At 34.1% G+C, this 22395-nt stretch overlaps 1 protein-coding gene across 1 annotated transcript in view; it reads right to left on the bottom strand.

Moving 5' to 3' along the window:
* The window catches only part of PKHD1L1 (PKHD1 like 1), a 157128-nt gene that overhangs the window by 26744 nt on the left and 107989 nt on the right, over positions 1-22395 (bottom strand). The window contains exons 58-67 of the mRNA XM_063079268.1: positions 20783-20912; positions 18161-18334; positions 15085-15188; positions 14048-14177; positions 13163-13284; positions 11262-11352; positions 8129-8277; positions 7925-8047; positions 7264-7375; positions 7062-7178 (exon numbers count right to left, since the gene is read on the bottom strand). Of these exons, the coding sequence (XP_062935338.1) occupies positions 7062-7178; positions 7264-7375; positions 7925-8047; positions 8129-8277; positions 11262-11352; positions 13163-13284; positions 14048-14177; positions 15085-15188; positions 18161-18334; positions 20783-20912 (1252 nt within the window). The remainder of the gene's footprint in view (positions 1-7061; positions 7179-7263; positions 7376-7924; positions 8048-8128; positions 8278-11261; positions 11353-13162; positions 13285-14047; positions 14178-15084; positions 15189-18160; positions 18335-20782; positions 20913-22395) is intronic.

Below are 22395 nucleotides of genomic sequence, written 5' to 3'. Positions count from 1 at the left end.
GTATTGATATGTATTCCTGGTATGAATTTTCCTTTCTTGCTTACAGGGATTCAGTTAGCACCACCATCCTAGGAACACAAAGTGATCTAATTACATAAAATCCTGCACAATATCACCCTGGACTAAAGAATCCACTCGGGCAAAAGAGATACAGTGGTGGGCACATGACAATGGGATAATTACTCCAATCACATACTACAGCATCAGGAAACTGCCTAGCAGATGGTGGAATAGTCTCCTGAAGGCACAGCTGAGGTGTCAGCTTTGGAGAAGACAACCTGCAAAAATGTATTATTAACCTAAAACCAATAGTCACTATGGTGTTAAATATCTAAAATATAGGATACATAGGTGCCGGCATCAAGGGCTAAGAGTAGGAGTAATGTTTTTAACTGTCATCCTGGAAACCCACTTGGGCTATAATTTTAGGTTCTATGACTCTGGAATACTTCCACTAGGATCCAATAAAAAAAAAGCCTATGACTACTTCATTGTTACTTTGGGCTCCTTGTCAGACAAAGAAGGCATTTACCATCTGGCAGAGAGAACTGACTCTGATCACTATGCAGAGGTGAGGTTACTACTACATAATGAAGGCAGAGAGCACTCACATGATCCACTGGGGTATATATGCCCACTGATAATTATAAATGGGCAAGTGCAGACGTCATCGCTTCATAAGGGCACAGGAACAAGGGATCTATAACAGGGATGCAGGTCAGGGCCATTCTACCAGAGAAGCCACCTTTACTGGCAGAAGTGTTAGCCAAGAAAAATTCAAAGACAAAGAGAGAATCTTAAAAGCTGCAAGAGAGAAGCATCAAATCACCTAAAAGGGAGCTCCAATCAGACTAACATCAGACTTTTCATCACAAACCCTAAAAGCCAGAAAGGAATGGGATGATATATTCAAAATACTAAAAGACAGAGACTGCCAGCCAAGAATACTGTACCCTGCAAGACTATCCTTCCGAAATGAAGGGCAAAGAGTATATTTCTCAGACAAACAAAAACTGCAGGAGTTCACTACCACATGACCACACTTACAAGAAATTCTCAAGGGAGTACTGGGTTTGGTACCTAAAAAATAACTACCACTGCCATAAAAACTCAAGAAAAATCAAAACCCACTAGGAAAATAAAAATGCCAACAATGAAGAGAAAAAAATAAAAGTTGATCTACAACCCAAGGAAACAACAAATACAGAAAACCAAGAGTAAAGCAGAAAGAAAAGAACAAAAGACACTTAAGACATCCAAACAAAAATCAATAAAATGCTAGGAGTAAATCAATACTTTTCAATAGCAACTCTTAATGTGAAAGGATTAAATTCCCCAGTCAAAAGACACAGACTGGTTGACTTGATTAACAAGGAGGACCCAATTATATGCTGGCTTCAAGTGACCCACCTCACCTATAAAGACTCACATAGACTGAGTGAAAGGATGGAAAAAGATATACCATGCAAACAGAAATGAAAAACAAGCTGGAATAGCTATTCTTATATCTGATAAAATAGACTTTAAACTAAAAACCATAAAAAGATAATGAGGGCCACTACATAATGATAAAAGGATTGATCCATCAAGAAGACATAACAATCATAAATATATATGCACCCAATGTTGGAGCAGCCAGATTTATAAAGCAAACTCTATTAGACCTAAAGAAGGAAATAGACACTAATACCATAATAGCAGGGGACCTGAACACCCCACTATCAATATTGGACAGATCATTTCAGCAGAGAAACACAAGATCTAAACAGCACTCTAGACCAATTGGACTTGGCAGATTCCTACAGAACATTCCATCCAACAACCTCAGAATATTCATTCTTCTCATCAGCACATGGATCATTCTCCAGGATAGATCACTAGTTAGGTCACAAATCAAGTCTCAAGAAATTGAAAAAAAAAAATTGGAATTATCCCATGTATTTTTTCAGACCACAGTGGATTAAAATTAGAAATCAATAACAAATGAAATTCTGGAAACTATACAAACACATGGAAATTAAATAGCATTCTACTTAATGACATATGGGTCCAAAAAGAAATCAAACAGAAAATTAAAAAATTTATTGAAACTAATAAAAAACAGTGATACATCATACGAAAACCTGTGGGATATTGCAAAAGCAGTACTAAGGGGGCAATTTATCACATTAAATGCTTACTTCAGAAGAATGGAAAGACAGCAAGTGAACAACCTAATGCTTCACCTTAAAGAACTAGAAAAATAAGAACAATCCGAACGTAAAGTTAGCAGACGGAAAGAAATCATTAAGATCAGAGCAGAACTGAATGAAATTGAAAACCAAAAAACAATTCAAAAGATCAACGAATCAAAAAGTTGGTTTTTTGATAAGATAAATAAAATTGACAAACCATTAGCATGGCTAACAAAAAAAAGAAGAGAGAAGACTCAAATAACAAAAATTAGAAATGAAAAAGGCGATATTACAACTGATTCATCTGAAATACAAGGAATCATTTGAGACTACTATAAAGAAGTATACGCCAGCAAATTTGAAAATCTGGAAGAAATGGATAAATTTCTGGACACACACAAGCTCCCAAAACTGAACCATGAAGACATAGAAAATTTGAACAGACCAATAACAATAAAGGAGATTGAAGCTGTTATCAGAAGGCTCCCAACAAAGAAAAGCCCAGGACCAGATGGATTCACAGCAGAATTTTACCAAACATTCAAAGAGGAATTGACACCGATTCTTTACAAACTATTCCAAAAGATTGAAACGGACGCAAATCTCCCAAACTCATTCTATGAAGCAAACATCATCCTGATACCAAAACCAGGTAAAGATATAACCAAAAAAGAAAACTACAGGCAGATATCCTTGATGAATATAGATGCAAAAATCCTCACTAAAATACTAGCAAACAGAATACAGCAACACATATGTAAAATTATTCATCACGATCAAGTGGGATTCATCCCAGGGATGCAAGGTTGGTTCAACATACACAAATCAATAAATGTGATACACCATATTAATAAACTCAAACACAAGGACCATATGATCATCTCTATAGATGCCAAAAAAGCATTTGATAAAGTTCAGCACTCATTCATGACAAAGACCCTCTATAAGTTAGGTATAGAGGGAAAGTATCTCAACATAATTAAAGCCATATATGCCAAACCCACTGCCAATATCAACCTGAATGGGGAAAAGCTGAAAGCTTTTCCTTTAAGAACAGGAACTAGACAAGGATGCCCACTCTCACCACTCCTATTCAACATATGGTGGAAGTACTAGCTAGAGCAATCAGAGAAAAGAAGGAAATAAAGGGCATCCAGATTGGAAAAGATGAAGTCAAACTGTCCCTCTTTGCAGATGACATTATCCTATATATTGAACAGACTAAAGCCTCTACAAAAAAACTCTTGGAGTTGATAAATGATTTCAGCAAAGTAGCAGGATACAAAATCAACACACAAAAATCAGTAGCATTTCTATTCTCCAATAGTGAACATACAGAAAGAGAAATCAAGAAAACTTGCCCATTTACATAGCCACCAAAAAATTAAAATACTTAGTAGGAATAGAGTTAACCAAGGATGTGAAAAATCTCTATAATGAGAACTACAAACCACTGCTGAGAGAAATTAAAGAGGACACAAGATGGAAAGATATTCCATGCTCTTGGATTGGAAGAATCAGCATTGTGAAAATGTCCATACTACACAAAGTGATATACAAATTCAATGCAATCCCCATCAAAATTCCAATGACATTTTTCTCAGAAATGGAAAAAACTGTCCAGACATTTATATGGAATAAGAAAAGACCACGCATAGCCAAAGTGATTCTGAGCAAAAAACATAAAGCTGGAGGCATAACACTACCTGACTTTAAACTATACTACAAAGCTATAATAACCCAAACAGCATGGTACTGGCATAAAAACAGACACACTGATCAATGGAATAGCATAGAGAATTCAGAAATCAACCCACACACCTACAGTCATCTGATCTTTGACAAAGGCACCAAGCCTATACACTGGGGAAGAGACTGCCTCTTTAGCAAATGGTGCTGTGATAAATGGATATCGATATGCAGGAGAATGAAACTAGACCCATCCCTCTCACCATATACCAAAATCAACTCAAAATGGAATAAAAAATTAAAGATACACCCTGAAACAATAAAACTTCTTAAAGAAAACATAGGAGAAACACTTTAGGAAGTAGGAGTGGACACAGACTTCATGAATACGAACCCCAAACCATGGGCAACCAAAGGAAAAATAAACAAATGGGATTATATCAAACTTAAAAGCTTCTGCACAGCCAAAGAAACAATTAACAGAGTTGAAAGACAACCAACAGAGTGGGATAAAATATTTGCAAAATATGCATCAGACAAAGGATTAATATCCAGAATATACAAGGAACTGAAACAACTTTACAACCAAAAAACAAGTAACCCAATTAAAAAATGGGCAAAACAGCTAAATAGGCATTTCTCAAAGGAAAATATATGAATGGCCAACAGACATATGAAAAAATGCTCAACATCACTCAGCATCCGGGAAATGCAAATCAAAACCACACTGAGATACCATCTCACCCCAGTTAGGATGGCTAAAATCCAAAAGACTCTGAACGATAAATGCTGGTGAGGCTGCGGAAAAAAAGAAACTCTCATACATTGTTGGTGGGACTGCAAAATGGTGCAGCCTCTATGGAAAATGGTATGGAGGTTCCTCAAACAATTGCAGATAGATCTACCATATGACCCAGCTATACCACTCCTGGGAATATACCCAGAGGAATGGAAATCATCAAGTCGAAGGTATACCTGTTCCTCCAATGTTCATCGCAGCACTATTTACAATAGCTAAGATTTGGAACCAGCCCAAATGTCCATCATCAGATGAGTGGATATAGAAAAGGTGGTCTATCTACACAATGGAATACTACTCTGCTATAGAAACGAATGAAATACTGCCATTTGCAATGATATGGACGGATCTAGAGAGAATTATATTAAGTGAAACAAGTCAGGCACAGAAAGAGAAATACCACATGTTCTCACTTATTTGTGGGAGCTAAAAATAAATAAATAAATACACAAAAAACCGGGGTGGGGGAAGAAGACATAACAATTACAATTCCTTGAAGTTGATACGACAAGCAAACAGAAAGGACATTGTTGGGAGGGAGGGGGGAGAGGGAGGGGAGAGGGAAATTTGGTAATGGGCTACAATAATCAACCACATTGTATACTGACAAAATAAAATAAGATTTAAAAAAGCACAAAAAACAAATATTAGCAATTAAAGGACACTGAACACTTAACTGTCAACTTCAGTGGAAAAAACTATCCTCCATAATTTTTCCAAATGACAATTTACGGGAAGAAATATCATGAGTAGTCAAATCACGTAAACTAGTGGCTTAGTCAGTTATCCTAAAAGCAATCAGATTTCTATTTCAAAATAATATTTTGGCAAGGATGATATCTCTTTATAGCTACTCATATAATCACGACTCAATTCTTCTAAAAATATGTATTAACTACATTGTGGTTCATAAGAGATTTGGGTATTTTCACTTAGGTTATTAATTGAAAGTAAAATATTATCTTTGTTTTCCTGTTACACAAAATATTTTTTAATATATTTGCTAAACCAGGCATAATCTATTCCAATATTTGGAGAGCTAATTTAGGCTTCCAGGAACTTTACAGGCAGAATGATGTGTTGAATTTTATAGCACAGACCTTGGACAGATTCTTTATCTAATCTAAGCCTCAGTTTCCTTATCTGTACAATAGGGGTCATATCAAGTACTTCAGAAATACTGAATGTAATAATAAAAGTAATGTAAAAAAAAAAAAAAGAAGAAGTGTTAGCCAAGGAGGAGGGACATTTAGAACAGGTGATGAAGGAGAGAGACGATGAACATCATTTACAGTGTAGGGACCAGCTGTGACAGTGTGACCATTAGCCCTCTTATACTTTTCCAAGAAATTGTGACCATGCAGATTCCTAGAGAAATCATATCCTGATGAAATAAACTTAATATAACTAGCTTCATGAAAAAAGCCAGCAGATACAAGTGGTCCCAGGAGTGGCCTAAAGTAGATACAGACTGGCATGCCCATCTCCCATCTCTGTGAATATTGGCTGCTACCAGCTCAGAGCTGCCCTCTTTTCCAGAGAATTAGCCTTAACCAAACAAGAGTCACATCACCCAGGACATTCAGGCCCTCCTCACAGAGGCAGCTGTAACCAAAAATTGACTTACATGGGGGTACAAATAACCACTCACTCTCAAATGTGAGATCGACTCAGTGGTGATTTCCATTACAGAGTTTTCCGGAAGGACAAAGTGAAGCTGTACCCCAGCTTATACATCATTTCTTAGCATCCTCCCTTGCCCTACCCTGCTTCCATCTCTTTCTCCTGAGAGCATTCCTTTAAGAAACCACTTATACAAAATTCCTCATCTAAGACTCTGCTTCTAGGGAACCAACCTAAATCATCCATCTTTCATATGTTATCTTTTAAGACTATGTCTTATGAAAGAAGAAAAGTTGTTTGTGGTCTTTTAAGAAATTTTACTTACAAGGTTCCATTTCAAAGTACATTTTCATTGCTATGTAATATCTATAATATTCTGAGAGCATTCTCTTTATTTAAAGCAATACATGTTTAACTAAAACGTATATAGCATGTTACATAGCTTTCTCAAAGGGTATCAGCACTGTAAATAACACCGAAAAATGATTTTCATTTGTTCATACTCTTGGGACTTATGTCAAAACTTAGATGTTTAATTTATTGAACTGTTTTCTTCAAAGCAGCACTGGGTAAAATTATCACAGAAGGGAGACTTGGTAATGATGAACCAAGATGAACCAAAATGTCCAATTTCTTTGCTTGTCACATTGAGCAGATTCGTATAAAAACTAATTTAAATCATTTGTTACTAACGAAGAAATATTATTAGCTATACTCTGCATATTCTTTATAGAACTTAATTGAGTAGATTTGTCAATGACTATGTTTCAACTTACCTGAGATATCCATAAGGCCACCGATGGCATTGTAACTCATGATCCCCGCATGGGGCTTCCGGGGTGCCATGTTGTGTGCAGAGGCAAAGGTGGGCCAACAAATTCCACTTCTCCCGCCTTTTACAAAAAGAAAAAAAGTTAACAGAAACTGAATATGTAATCACTCATAGGAGCACCAACATCAAAGTTCTAAATTTTTCACCTGATGGAGGTCTAGAACTCCGATGGGCAGCAGTAAGTTCAATATTGGGATCATCATTAGTTAGGACATCAGAGCAATTAAATTCAGGGCTACTTCCAACAATTAATGAGCTCTATTTTTCAAAAAAAGCCAAACAATATAGCATTAATAACAGCTCTTCCTAAAAGAAAATATGAATAATACTGAATTCTACTGTTGCAAAACACAAATTATAAATTTGACAAGTGGATCATTCATTAAACAAAGTTGAGAAAGGTGTGATTGATGCCTTGACTGGAATGACATTCAAAGTAGGAGGAGAAAGACAGACATATAAATAATTACATATAAAGGCATATTATGTTTCAGTGATATTCCAGAGATCAATAGGAACAAAAAGCAGAGGAAGTGTCATTACTTCCTAAGCTGGTTCAGGAAAAGCTTCATAGAGGGAGTGAAAATTTAACTAATGGTTGCAAAATTACTAGGTGATGAGCAAGAGGGTTAGGGGAGGAGAGATAAGGACGAAGAGTTTCCTGGCAGAGGACAATGAGAGCAAAGGCGAGGTGGTGTGCACTAGACTGAGACAGAAGTCAAGGAGATTATTCTCATCAGCCCTTCAATAATTTCACCCTTCTCAGAGTTTCTCTTTCTCTTTAGGGTGGTTGTATTCATTTCTTACCTTCACCTGCACCGTTTTACTGGAAATTTTGTGAGATACAGCATCTGGTTTGTAAATTATTGAAAAAATGGCCATTCCATTGTCTACCAGGGTCACATTATAGATGTGCACACTCTCTGTGGTCTGTAATACAATTCGTAGGTTACATAGTACTAAGGAAATCATAAAGAAAATTGAAATATTGCTATCTCTGATCACATTTACCTGAAAATAAATTCCGTAATCCCAGCACCTCCAAATGGTAAATCCCTGTATAAGAGAACATCCAGGAAGGCCATCTTGGTTCATATAGACACCATATAAACCTCCATGGGCTTCATTGTCAAACCACTTTTCCATGGGATCAGATTGACCTTGGAAGGAAATAAAAAACTAGAGAATTAACACTACAGGTCATGTCATATAGTTTTAATAAGCAGTATCAGTTAAAGTTAACGAAATTATTTATATTTCATATGTATTTTTTATAATTTTATATTTTATTATATAACATAAAATTTTATATTATTTTTATGTAATTATATATATTTAGATATATATATAATTCCAATGTATTTAGTATTTTCTCTTATCTAATTTGTCTCATCATTGTTACTCACAATAGTCGTATACCTATTTATTTGCAAGTTTGATTTAGTGTTAGCACCCCTAAATTGTTGTATCTGATTACACTAAACATGAGTTTTATTAGAATGAGCATGGCGTTTGGATTCAAACAACCTAAACTGGAAACATAACGATACAACTTGCTGTCTGTAAAACATTTCCCCTGCACACCTTTTAGTTGTCATTTCCTTCTGGTCATACAATTTTCAGGTTAAATGTCACTTCCTTAAAAGGCTTTCCCTGACTACCTGATTCAAAATAGCACCTCAGTCACTTTACATTGCAATTACCATTTTTTCACTCGATATTTTATTATTACTTATTTGTGAATTCATCTTTTCTCTACTATTAGAATGTAAGCTTCATGAGAGAAGACACTGCCTTTAGTTCATTCACCACCATTTTCCTGGAGCCTAGAAGGTGATGCAGTGATAGGCGCTCTTTAAATATTTTTTAAATTGATATATGCATGATATTAAGAAAGTTATTTAACATTTTAGAACTCAGTTTCCTCATATATAAAAAATTTTAATGCTTCATTCAGGATTGTTTCAAAATGGAATGAAATAACCCCAAACATGCATAAATTGGAGGACTGCCTGTAAAGTACCACACCACCACCTACATTGTACTTAGTACGAGCTCTCTTGTCCAGGTTCCTAGATATCTGACTTCCTCCTATTTTCTGATGACTTTCCCTTCTTCCTAGTCCTTTGGGTTTTACATTTTATTTATGATCTGCCTGGTTTTGGTTTTGTTCCCACATGAAATGTTTACATTTCTCTCCCTTAACTCACACAATGTAGCCCCACGGACAAGCCTGGCTCCACCCCTGGACCCAGAGTGTGTCCCCTTCCTCACATCCCAGCATCTTGTCTGGGAAATGAATTGGATACACTGATGTACCACTACAGAAGCTTATGCCCTCCCTTGCTCTGTGATGTTTCATATTTCAATTGCTATAAATCTAAATTCCTGCTTATAAACACTCTCAATTAATTAGGAATATCAACATAATCGGTGAAAAATGTAATTACATAGCATTACACATATTAGTAAATATTCTTATTCAAAGGTTATATTTTGAGTTTCAAACCACCATAAGAACAAATTCATAGAAGTTGTAGAGAAGTTAAAGATTTTAAAATTTTAAGTCAATGAAAAGCCACTATAAGCTGCTGGGAACTAAGTTATTTATTTAGAGCATATATCAAGGAATCCATTAAATCTGTTGACTAAGTTGTTTTTATTCCTTCAAAATGTATTTTTCACAGTAACAGAATTAGCTTAAATCCAATAATTTTTGAATCAACAGGAAAAATACAGATTTAAAGAGTCTTAAAAATAACTAAACTCATTAACTAGTATATTAAAAACAGGTGAATTTTATAGTATGTAAATTATACCTGTAAGCTGTTAAAAGAAAACTATACTGAGATAAAAAGAATTAACTCTAGAAGAGACATACATTTTTCAGAGAAAGTCCCGTTTCCTTTAACTTTCTCTAAGTTTCTTAAGATGAAAAGTCTGTAGTTATATTATTTTTTATTTTCATTGTCTGGTAATAATTCATTTACATGTTTGAAAAAATCAAGGTCATAAAAAATTATACAATAATAAGTCCTCAGTTACCTCATTCCCACTCACTCTCTATGACTTCATGCTTTTGTACTTTCAATGTTTCTTTGTGTAAACACAGATACCATACACATTCTCATTTCTTCCACAAAATATATTATACTCATTATACATGAAACAGTGTTACATACACTATTCTGTGTCCTCCACCTATCACTTAAGAATATCCTGGAGATTTCTCCGTATCAGCACATAAAACTCTCCTACCTCCTTTTTTTAGACGGGCCGAGTGTTCCAATGTTTGGCTTTATACAAGGATACCTCGGAAAGCTCATGGAAAAATAGAGTTAAAAAAATAATACAACTATTTCCATGAACTGTTTTGAAGTACCCTCATACAACTAGTCTACCATTATTGGATACGCAGTGGCTTTAGGTTTTCCACTAGTACAGACCAATGCTATGATGAATAACCTTGTTCATAAATCATTTGTTTAGTGTGTAAAGGGAACTGTTAGCTAGATTATTAGAAGAGGAAATGCTGAGTCGAAAGTAAATGCTCATGTGATTTTAGTAGATATTGTCAGATTTCTTTGTGTAGGTGTTATATTATTTTAGCCTTCAACAAGCAATGTGTAAATGTTTCTGTTTTTCTATAGCCTTGCCAAAAGAGATGTCAGTTAGTTCTTGATTTTTATTAACCTGATAGAGAGAAATGTGTCTGTTCATGTCCTTTGACTCTTTCATGCATGCAGGTTTTAACATATGAATAGTGAGCATTTATTCTATTAAAGCAGAAATATAAAATAGTGGCAAATTTCTATAGGCATATATATCTATGCTTAGAAGTGCTGTTTCCGTGAAAGTAGTAGTGGGAGGAGGTACTTACTGTTCCAATACCAACCAAATCAAGAACTGAAGTTGCTGCTGGAGTTTTTGGATTATAAACTTGGTTATAAAAGGTTTTCTTTAAAAGCATATCCATTTTTCTTTAGACCCAATGTTTTCTTGAAATAATTTACCTTGTTGAGTTCTTTCAGTGCCCAGAAGGAAGAGATATCACATACTGAACTGACAAACAATAACTATTTATTTTTAACAATTTTGGACAAGTTATTTCCTAGTTTAAGTCATTCTCTGTTAGAAGACTTACTTGAGCAAGGTTCACCATCAATGCGGTATCCCACCCGTCCAAATCCAGCAACTACATTATTTTGTAAGACTGTATTGGTCCCACTATTTATCTAGTACAATGATACAGAAAATACTTCGAGTTAGGTTATTACACAATTACACATTGAGAGCAAATATACAACAACATATCTGTGAAAACCTTTAATTATGACTACACTTTCAGGAGGAAACTTTGATTTGTTATTTGCCCTATTCAAACTTTTATTACAAATGAAGGATTAAAATTGCACTAGGTTTTTGGTGTAAAATGATCACTGGGTACTATAACCTAGGCTTCATTAGAAAGCTGCATTAAAGAGATTGTTTTTTATTTCAGTCACAGAATTTACTGTGTGTAATTCAAAATTCACAAGCCATAGACCAAATTCTAGTATTAAAGCAAGGTTACAAGGATTTTATCACTCTTTTTGGTTATATTTGTTACCAATGTGATTGATTTAAGAAAAAGACAACTAAGGCAAGTAGAACAAACCATAAGATTCGACAGACACTCACTAATTTAAATACAATCTGCTATAATCAAAAACTAGGATAGCACACATGATAGGTAATTACTAAACAATTTAATTTTGTGGGCCCATGCAAAGTCATAGAAAATGAAAATATAAAGCACAGAAGGTTTAGTTCTTGCCTATGTCAAAGTCTCAATCATTTAAAGCATATTAAACGCACTTATTTTTAAAGATTATGATAAAAATAATCAGATGGAATTCATAAACATTCAATAAGTACCTTTTTCCCCCAAAACTATAGATAACTTTAAAGACTGGAATTGACATTTGATTGCACTCTAACATCTACAAATAGATGAAAAGAGAACATTTTACCTTGTAAGTGTATACTAAGTTCTAGCTTTCAGATTTTACCTTAAGGTAATGTAATGATTAATAGTTGCATAAAAACAAAACAAAGGGCCGACTGCGTGGCGCACTTGGGAGAGTGCAGCGCTGGGAGCACAGCGGCGCTCCCGCCGCGCAGGTTCCGATCCTACATAGCTCACTGGCTGAGCGCGGTGCGGGCGACACCAAGCCAAGGGTTGTGATCCCCTTACCGGTTACAAAAAGGACAAAAAACAAACAAACAAACAAAAAAACCCAAATCCTTATCCCATCTTTCAAAGAGAGCTATTTTTAATTCCTTTTTATCCCTATGGCATAGGTAAATAAAATAAAAACTAAAAGAAGTTGCCTATCTTCTCCAAACCCTTCCTCGGTCTCTTCTATTTTTTTTCTTGTAATTTCACTCTGTTTAAGCAAACACCTATACTAGCTGAATAAACTACAAAGGAAACAAGAAGGGTGCAATTAGTAATATCGGATAAGTATTTAAAAAACATGCAGAAAAAATCATAACAATTTTAAAGGGAAAGGATTTTAGACATTCAGTACTCTATCATTCTAATCTTCCATACGAGGAAGAAAACTAAATTGAGAGTTAAATAGTAACATGTGCAAGGCACTCAATTAGCAGCAAAGATACCCTGCACCAGAACTTGAAAGTGATAAATAATCTTGGAGAAGAAAGGAAATAACTATTTAAACCAGTGCACATATCAGCAGAAAGAAAAACCCAAAGCCTATTGAAGCTCACAACATCTTCTCAAAGTACATTCATTCCTTTAGTTAGCTCATTAGTTCATCAGTCTCTAAGAAAGAAATAGCTTTCAATAATATTTTGAGGTTTACAATTTCTACAAAAAATTGTAAAAACATTATAATTTAAATTTTATGATTATAAAATTATAATTTATATTTACAATTTCTGCCGAAATTTTTATGTATGTTAATGTATAAAAACATTATAATCTAATTTTTATAATTATAATTAAATTTTGTATAACTTCAAATTTGTTCTCACTACCTCAATTGCTGCATGCCAGAGAGTTGAACTTAAATCTTTTCTGTTCTGATAGGTTCCTGGCCAAACCGAAAGGGCTACCAAATTTCCTCGGACTCTGTTGGCATCCCCCCATATTCTTATTCCTGTAAAAAAAAAAGTAAGGAAATCCCCAATGATATGCATGCTAATTTGTAATGAATACTACAGGTAATGCCTTTCATTTTTTCCATAAGATTATTAGTTATAATTAGTTTGAGACTCATAAATGATCCTCTTAGATTTTAGAGTAAGTCCTCTGAACTCTTTGATAGTTAAATTCTACCTCTGTAATAGATAACTTGAATTAGAATCTTCTGCAGTGCTTGTTAGATACATGGATACACAGCCTCCACCTGAGATTTTAACAAACACACACATAGCTTTTATATACATTAAATAAGTCTTTATTATGCTTTATACTGATATAAAAGAAAGGAAATATATCTAAAGTTGTACATAATTTTATTAAGATAATAACATTTATTTGCAGACAACTTTTGTGATTGATATGTAAGAAATATTTTAAGTCATAGTAATTTAAATGACTGGTGATTGATAACTCACATAAAATTATGGTTTAGTAATAATTCTTCCATGTTCTAGGGCTGAACTGTCCAATACAATAGCCATAGTCACATGTGGCTATTTAAATGTAAATTAAGTGCAATTAAAATTAAATATTCAGTTTCTCAGTTAGAGTAGACACAATTCAAGTAAGTACTCAATAGCCACATGTGGTTTATTAATTACAGATAGAAACCATTTCCATCCTCACCCAAAGATCAGTTGGTCAGTACGGCTCTTGAGTGTACAGATAAGACTGTCTCAGAAGGACATGTTATTTGGACCAAAATGTTATTACGTTACCTTCCCCCACTGTAAAGTGAATGATGTTATCATCTATGTCCAAGCCATGTGTCCCAAACACACCAATTGCTGGGGAGAAGCCGTGGTGAAAAGCACAAGCTCGAATATAAGATGAGCCATATTCTTGAATCTATAAAACGTTAAGATTCAATAAACATTTAAAAAATGAAATTAGAAAATACAGAATAAAATTTGAAGTAGCTGATTTTTAGTAAACAAACCTTGCTTAATACTCGACTTACTTTCCCTTAAAGGAGGTGATTTCCCGGTAGGTCTTTTAATCCTGGGAAATTGTTATATATATCTCGAATTTATGATTAAATAAAGCAGGAAAACATGCTTACTTTAAATGCAGATTAAAAATTCTCAGGAACTTTTCTAAGCATTTATATTTTTATCATCATCTACATTATACAATGCTAAGGTGCTAAAAATTATTTCTCAGAATGGTTTATTATATAATAAGCAGGGATTTATTGTTTAATTACAGAAAATAATACTCTAGACAAGGGGTCACAATTCAAATATGTATAGGAACCAATGAACAGGTTAAGGGTTTCAACTTTAAACCTACAAGATTATTTTTTATTTCCACTAAGAAATGTGCTCCCTTCCACTTTTCTTAACTTAACTAGCCTTCTCAGAATATCTATTTTCTCATTTCTGACTGTGGCACAGATATGTAGATGTGCTTTTCACTTGAGAAATATAAGCAATACTTATTTTGTTTAATAGAAGCTGCTTAGAAAAATATTTTTGGTCATTGCAAATTAAAGTGGGGATGTGAGCCACTATCATAGATCTTAAATTCTTGTTACTTTTCTTATGGTTTTTACTGGCCTAAAATAAATGCATGAAATGGGTGAATCAAATACCACTAAGAGTCTAAAAAAGTTAATGGGAAATATATCCAAAAAAGTTTTATTATATTAGATTATAGTTTTAGCTCTTCTCAGATGTGGCTATTTAGTTAAGTTAAATAAAAATAAAAATATTTTATTTTGAATATATGCAAAAATTAAAAGTAAAGTACAAACCTGTCCTAGGTTAAGAAACGTTACAGCGTATCTGGGGTCTGTGCTATCCCTGAAGCCTTCTTGACCACTGTGATAAAATTCCACGTTACTTATTCTTGCATTTCCTAGGGGAGGAGAATATTTTTAAAAATTTTTTTTCCTAAAACAGGATGAAACACTTTGAAAAGCTACATGAAAGTTGTTCAAATCTTTCATTAAAACGTCATTAGTATTTTTTTGTCCCTTTAATCCAGAAAAGGCAATATTTCTCAAGCTTTTTTTTATTGTTTCCTTCAAATAGTCTTTTTAGAGATTTTTTTCCCTAATAGCCTCCCTTCTCATTAAATTTTAATAGCACGGATTATACCATATATCTGTTAATATACAGTGGCTCTTCAGAATACCACAGACCATAGTAATATTTAATTTTTTTGTCACCCCAAGTATTGATTTTCACCTCCTTGGGGGTGATATTGCCCTGTTAAGAAGGTATACGTAAGGCATGAGATATAATTTACCTGACATTTTAATTTTGATGGTTTAAAGAGCTTTCAAGGGCATTATATTTCACAATCTCTTTCAGAATATGCATTGCCAATTATTCGCTGGTCAGTTTGCCATAAATACCATCGATGTGACAAGAGGTAATTTTATAGATTAGTATTAACAGCAATAACAATGCATTAGAGATTACTCTGTGCCAAGTGCTGTGCTAAGCACAAAATAAGCAATGTGTGGTTTAATTCTCATAAAGCATCGTATAAGTTAGAAACTTTTATTACTCCTATCTTCTAGATAAGGAAACTGAGGTGCTCAGTTTGGAAATGAAAACTGAGCTGGAAAATAACAGCAGAGGATATTCTTTGTTTCAACAACTGGTATCTAATAGGATGCACTGGAGAAGAGTCATTTTGTACTAGAAGGGAAAAGCCTATCTTGAAATCCATGAGCCAGTAATTGAATATATGGTGGAGAGCATAAGAGTAAAAAGATAAAAACAGAGAAGAAATGGTTACTGCAGACCACTTAAACTTGTGAAAGCCATAGATGTATTTTCTTTACTCACATCGTAAAACAATTCACAGGAGCAAGAAAAGGTTGTCATGAAAATAGAATCCATCACGGAATTTCAAGACAGACTCAGATTAGTATCCAAGACTAAAGCAACTTTACCCCTCTGTTCATCTATTTGTTCATCTTTAAAAGAGGAATAATATTTATTCCATACGTTATGAGGATTAAATGAGGTGATGTGCGTTTATGCACTGTGCCTGTGATCTTGTATCATTATTACTGCTCCCATCATCACTGTCATCATCATCATGTGAGCTTCTGTTGGCAGATTATGACCAATATGCATAAATTATAGTGGGATAGCTTTTTGTTCAATATAAAGATTTTCTAAAATTAGAACTGTTGCAGAATGGAATAGTCAATATTGTAAACAAGTGAGGACTTGCTGAAAGAGTTCAAGACAAGAATTGAAAATCTACTCCCAGGACTCAATTGTAGGAACCAGATACCAGCTTCCAATAAAAAGAACCAGGATTACTTGGAGGAATGACCAATTCCCAGTCTCAGAAAATAATAACAATATGCGTTCGCTCTATCAGAAAGTGAAGAGGCTTAAAAGAATGATGTCATGTCAAAGGGACAGGCATTAACATGAAAAGGTTCTGAAAGCCAAAGATGGGGCATTTTGAGTACCAATAAGATTAATAGTCGCAGTGGATTAGAACATATAAAAATATGTTTAAATCCATGAGTTCGTAGTGATACTAATGACAAAACAAAACAAATAAAAACTCCTTGTCACCTTTGGGAACAACTCATTACTTTGAAAATTAGTCAATATGTGCAAAGAATCAAACATTTTTTTCCACATTTCCTGTATGAACTGCCCTTCAGGGAAGTCAAACAGTTGTTTAAGAAAGCTTATTTTATAGAAGTATTGTAGATTATAAATGAGGAGGAAACAGTAAATTAAAATATCACCGTTTTAAAGCTCAGTGATTTAATGGATCCAGGCAATGATCATTAATGGCTGCTGACATCATGAAAGGAGAAACAATCATACATCATGTGCCTACTGATGGAAAAATACACCACTAACTGTGAAGAATTCTTGATTAAAAATTGAGCATGAGTCTGATCAAGTTGTTAGTTCTAAACTACATATGCAGAGAAAATACAGAGGAGACAGGAACAAGTTCAATTCCAGGAATGCAACCACTAAATTCCAGACTGTAGGAAACTCTATAGGACAAATGACCAGTTTCTTTTATAAATAAATTGTAAGGAAAGAGAAATAAATTAGAGAGTCTTAAGATTCATAACCAATTGCAATGTGGATCTCATTTAGATTCTTATTTGAGCAGAGAGAAGGAAGGAAAGAAGTAAAGAAGGAAGGAAGGAAGGAAGAGATGAAGGAAGGAAGGAACGAAGGAAGGAAGGAAGGAAGAAAGGAAGGAAGGAAGGGAGGAAGGGAGGAATGAAAGGAAGGAAGGAAGGAAGGAAGGGAGGGAGGAATGGAACAAATGAATTGGGGAAATTTGAACTGTCTTTTGATGATAAGGAATTAATAATCTGTATTAGTTCTGATACTTGTAGATGTTTTCTAAGTCTTTTAGAGTTATAAACTGAAATATTTCGAGATGAAATAATATGTGGTTGCTTCAATACAGTCCATGAACTTGAAGAGAGTGGGTGGAGGTATAGATGAGACAAGACTGGCCAAAGTCCATCATTGAAGCTGGTGATGGATACACTGGGATTCATGATACTGTTTTCTCTATTTTTGGTATATGTTTAAAATTTTCCTTAAAACAAAGCAAAAGCAACAGATAATCTGCTGTACTTTTTATAAAACGGTTTCTATTTGGGTGGGAGTCTGGTCTAGCTGTTACCTTAGGTCATTATTAATTTGATAATTCTTACTGTCTTTGAAGCTAAAATAAATAGCCAGTAATGATAGGGAATTTATTTGGAGGATAATGACTGGGCTGCGTAAGCATTCCCAAATTATTTAAGAACTGACTAAAAATAGAAGAAACCATGTTATATTTCATTTAGAAAAATAAATCGAATTTGTACCAACCTTTAAATGTCATCATATTTTCAGTGAATGAGCCAACCAGGACACGTGCACCAAAAGAATCCTTGTACAATCCTGGGTAATCTTCACCAATTATTTTGATGTTCCTACTCAGTATCCCAACATCAGCTGCTAATGCATAGCTCTGACCTGTTCCAGGGACATGGTATGTTTCAGCTGCAACAGAAGGACAGCTAGATTATTGCCAATGCTGAGAAATACTCGTACCTGTCTTTGTTAGTTTATTTATAGTTCATATGCTAAACAACTGTCTCATATGCCAAAAATCAACAGGAATGCATGAATTGATTAGATTTACATGCCTAAACACATATAGATAACAGACTGAAATTATGATACTCTTATTTATATACTGAAATATAACCATAAATATTTCTTCTATTTCCACCACAATGATTATTACATTTGGCAATTATGAAGTTATTGTTTAACAAAGCTTGTAGGTAGTTTGCAATCATTTCAAATTACACACATGAAAACACTGCTGTCTGGCAAATTGAGAAGCTAATTATAACTTTAATAGATGAGAAAATGAGGTAGAGAAGTAAAAGAATGTGCCCAAGGCTGTGAGGAGAATGAGCAGCACATAGAGTAATAAGATAAACACAGAGATGACGATTCTCTCTCCTGACACCTAAACCTTGGTTTGCTCCACTTTTCCTCTGGCATATTTTGTATCAACCACAATTCTTGATAAATACGTAGGAGCATATCAAACAAAATCTGTACATTTATATCATAATGATTTGTAAAGCATAACCTGAATTACACTCTACATTTAGATAAATCTTTTTCAAAACTTTAAGACGAATAGGCCCATTTCAGAGAGAAATGTTTGGTACTTATTTACTTATTTATTTTTTTGATTGGAGGAAATATTTAATACATAGAGAAAAATGTATATGACACATTGAGACAGAAAATACAATAACAAAGTGAATACTGAAAATGCACTCAAGAACTAGAATAGTACTAATACCATTGAATTCACCTTATATATCCCCAAAGTTACTCTCTTAAATTTTACGTTTATTATATCCCTGCTTTTTACAAAACTGTATTACCACATTTGTATACATTTCTAAACAATATATTATTTCATTTTGTTTTTTTATCAATATACAATGTAGTTGATTTTCGTGTCCCTTTACCGATTCCTCCTTCCGCCCTCTCTCTCCCCGCTCCCACCCAGCAACATCATATCTGCTCACATGTCTTAACAAGTTCAAGGAATTGTGATTGTTGTGTCTTCTTCCCCACCCCACCCCACCATTTGTTTGTGTATTTATTTATTTATTTTTAGCTCCCACAAGTAAGTGAGAACATATGTATTTCTCTTTCTGTGCCTGACTTATTTCACTTAATATAATTTTTTCTAAGTCCATCCATGTTGCTGCAAATGGAAGCAGAGTAGAATTTTTTTTATAGCAGAGTAGAATTCCATTGTGTAGATATCCACATTTTCATTTTGGTTGTTTTCAAGCTCTAAGAAATGGTCGCATATTGCAAGTCATTCTGTGACTCACTTTTTTCAATAACACAACACAACCCTGTCGTAACGCATACATGTGGTCCAAAATATTCAAGCATATAAAATGCAGGTCACATTATTTCTGGGTTAATGAAATGATGAGGGCAAGCCTGAAAAGCTAGTTGGCTAGATTTCTGGAAGTCCAGGTGCACAGTTTAAATCCATCCTGGTCCTAACTGCTCCTGGTAGCAGTTGTCTGCTCCTATTGAATATCAGTGGGGACAATTTTGCAATCTGTTCAAAAACTAATTGTATTACAGTTAACTAAACCAATTGTTTTATAATTAATTGCAATTTAATTATAATGAACGTTAATATCTTTGATATAACCTTTTGATTTTAAAAAATATGTGATACAGAAAGACACATGTGCTTCTATCAAACTACTGCTTTAAATAGTTCTTTAAAATTTCTTTTTTACGCAGGTCAAATGTCTGCCAGTCTATACACTTCCTTAGAACTGGAGATCCCATGAGCATCAGAAGCACCTGAAAGGCTTTTCTAATTTTACACTCATCTGCTCCCACCTCCTGAAGTTCAGAAGATAAAGGTAGCGTGTCAATTGGGGATAGCCTGGGGTGCTGGGAAGGCTCTGCTCCTATAAATGGAAAAATCATCTTCGGATGTGCTAACTTATTCCTTCTGTTGGGAATTACAGTTTAGCCATTTCATTGTAGCTTCTCTAAATGCAGTTGCAACTGGAAATGTATCCATGAAACAAATCAGGACAAAGAAGCTTTGGGATCTAGGGTTGTCAAATTTCAGTGTGCACAAGAATCACCTAGAAGCTTGCATGGAACAGAATATGCCAAGCCGTACCCCACAGAATGGGATATAGTAGGTCTTTGCTGAATATTTGCTGAATGAATGAATGCATCAGCAGGGACTATTGGTATCCAACACATAAATGGTTGCACCCCTTGGGTACCAATGCCAATCTAACTGAAATGCTCCTTTAAAATATTTGTGAGATGTTCTATCAAAGAATTGTGATTATAGACTACAGCATTAAAATGTGAAATTTTCAAGACACTTTAATTATATATTTATTTAGTTAAAGAGTAGCCACTTACCAAGGTGAGTGTAGGAAAGGCTATCATTGAGAACGAGAATTTTGTGATCATGCAGGATTTTAACAATACTTCTAGTTTCTGTCTGGTGGAAATCATAGCTTGTGGTTGTTATTACAATTTCTTCTCCCTCCTTAGAAAAATTCAAGTGCCAAATTTAAGAACAATTTTTAAAATAGGGTTATATTTTTTAATAACATTATTAAATAATTCTTATTCAATGTATATCTCATTAGAAGCTATGGTATCATCAGTAAGAACAAATGACATTTAGGTGTCTAAAAATAAATATGCTTATGTTTGATATTAACAATTCTAAATTTTGAGTTCTCTCAGCATTTCCTTACCTTTAATTCAGTCATTTACTAAAATCACAGCAATATACATTTTTTAAAAATCAAAGACATCAAAGCAAATGTACTCATATTTTTATTAAAAGCTGGTCAGGACAATATCATTAATACTTGAAAAAAATTCCCTAGTTTTTCTTTCTTTCTTTTTTTACAGAATTAACTATCACCTTTTCTAAAATGTGAGAAAAGCTGAGGAAAGTTTAAGGGCAATGCCAAGTCCTGGAATCTTTGTATATTCTGCTTCTTACTGTCATCCAAGACTCTGCTCAAATATTCCACTGAGGAAGTTCTTCTCTGGACACCTTATGCAATGTCATGTGCCATCCTCTACCTCTGTGGTACTCTCTGTCACACAACCTGCTTCATTTCCTTTGTCACACGTTATAATCTGTATGTGATGAACATGCATTAATATATATTTATTTGTCAATTTAGTGTCTACCTATTCCACCCAGTGCAAGTTCCATAATAGCTTGGGCCAATTTCTTCACCACTAAATCCCCAATGCCTAGAAAAGTGTGTGGTTAAATATTAAATATCGGTTAAATATTACTTGGGTAAATATTACTTGGATAACTAGTTGGCAGAAAATATTAATTGGATAAATAATAGGGATATTAAGACTACTTAATTACTCTCTCTTTAAAAAGTAATTACACCTGAACTATCACATATAAGAATATATCGTAAGTAGATCATAATACCTCCCAATAATCCCTTCTTTTATTGAGCAATTTCAAACTACATTAAGAGAGCAAACCCATAAGTTTTGATGATTTGTATTGATTTGCTCAGACTAAGTTTCTCTTTGTTCTGTGATTCTAAAGCTTGTTCTCACCAGAAGGAAAGCGGCTGAGATCTAAGAGCGGGAAACAGAATCCATCCATGTCTTTGATCCTTTGGCATTAAAAAGAGTATTTTTAAAGATGTGGACCCTATGGCCTTCATATAGTTTATGAGAGCAGTAGAGATGGAAATTGCCACCATTTATATTTGACCAAAATCTCTCATTTAACACAAGAGTAATTTGAGTATCATTAGGCATCAGTATTTGTTTTCTTTCCAAATCTTTAACATGTAAAATCACAAATTAGAAGTGAAGAGGTAACCAAGATAACAATAAAAAGTACTTAAAATAATTCCATTTTCTGTTTTGCAAGAATTTATAATAAATATTTTTAACCAAAATTTTTCATATTTTTCTTTCATAACTAATATACGCATAATGGTCTTTATATATTCTGAAGGACCTTTGAGACCACA

This window comes from Cynocephalus volans, chromosome 15 (assembly GCF_027409185.1).
Source record: "Cynocephalus volans isolate mCynVol1 chromosome 15, mCynVol1.pri, whole genome shotgun sequence".
Taxonomy (NCBI): Eukaryota; Metazoa; Chordata; class Mammalia; order Dermoptera; family Cynocephalidae; genus Cynocephalus; species Cynocephalus volans.
The sequence above is the reverse complement of the archived record's forward strand: the minus strand, read 5'-3'. Positions and strand labels throughout refer to the sequence as shown.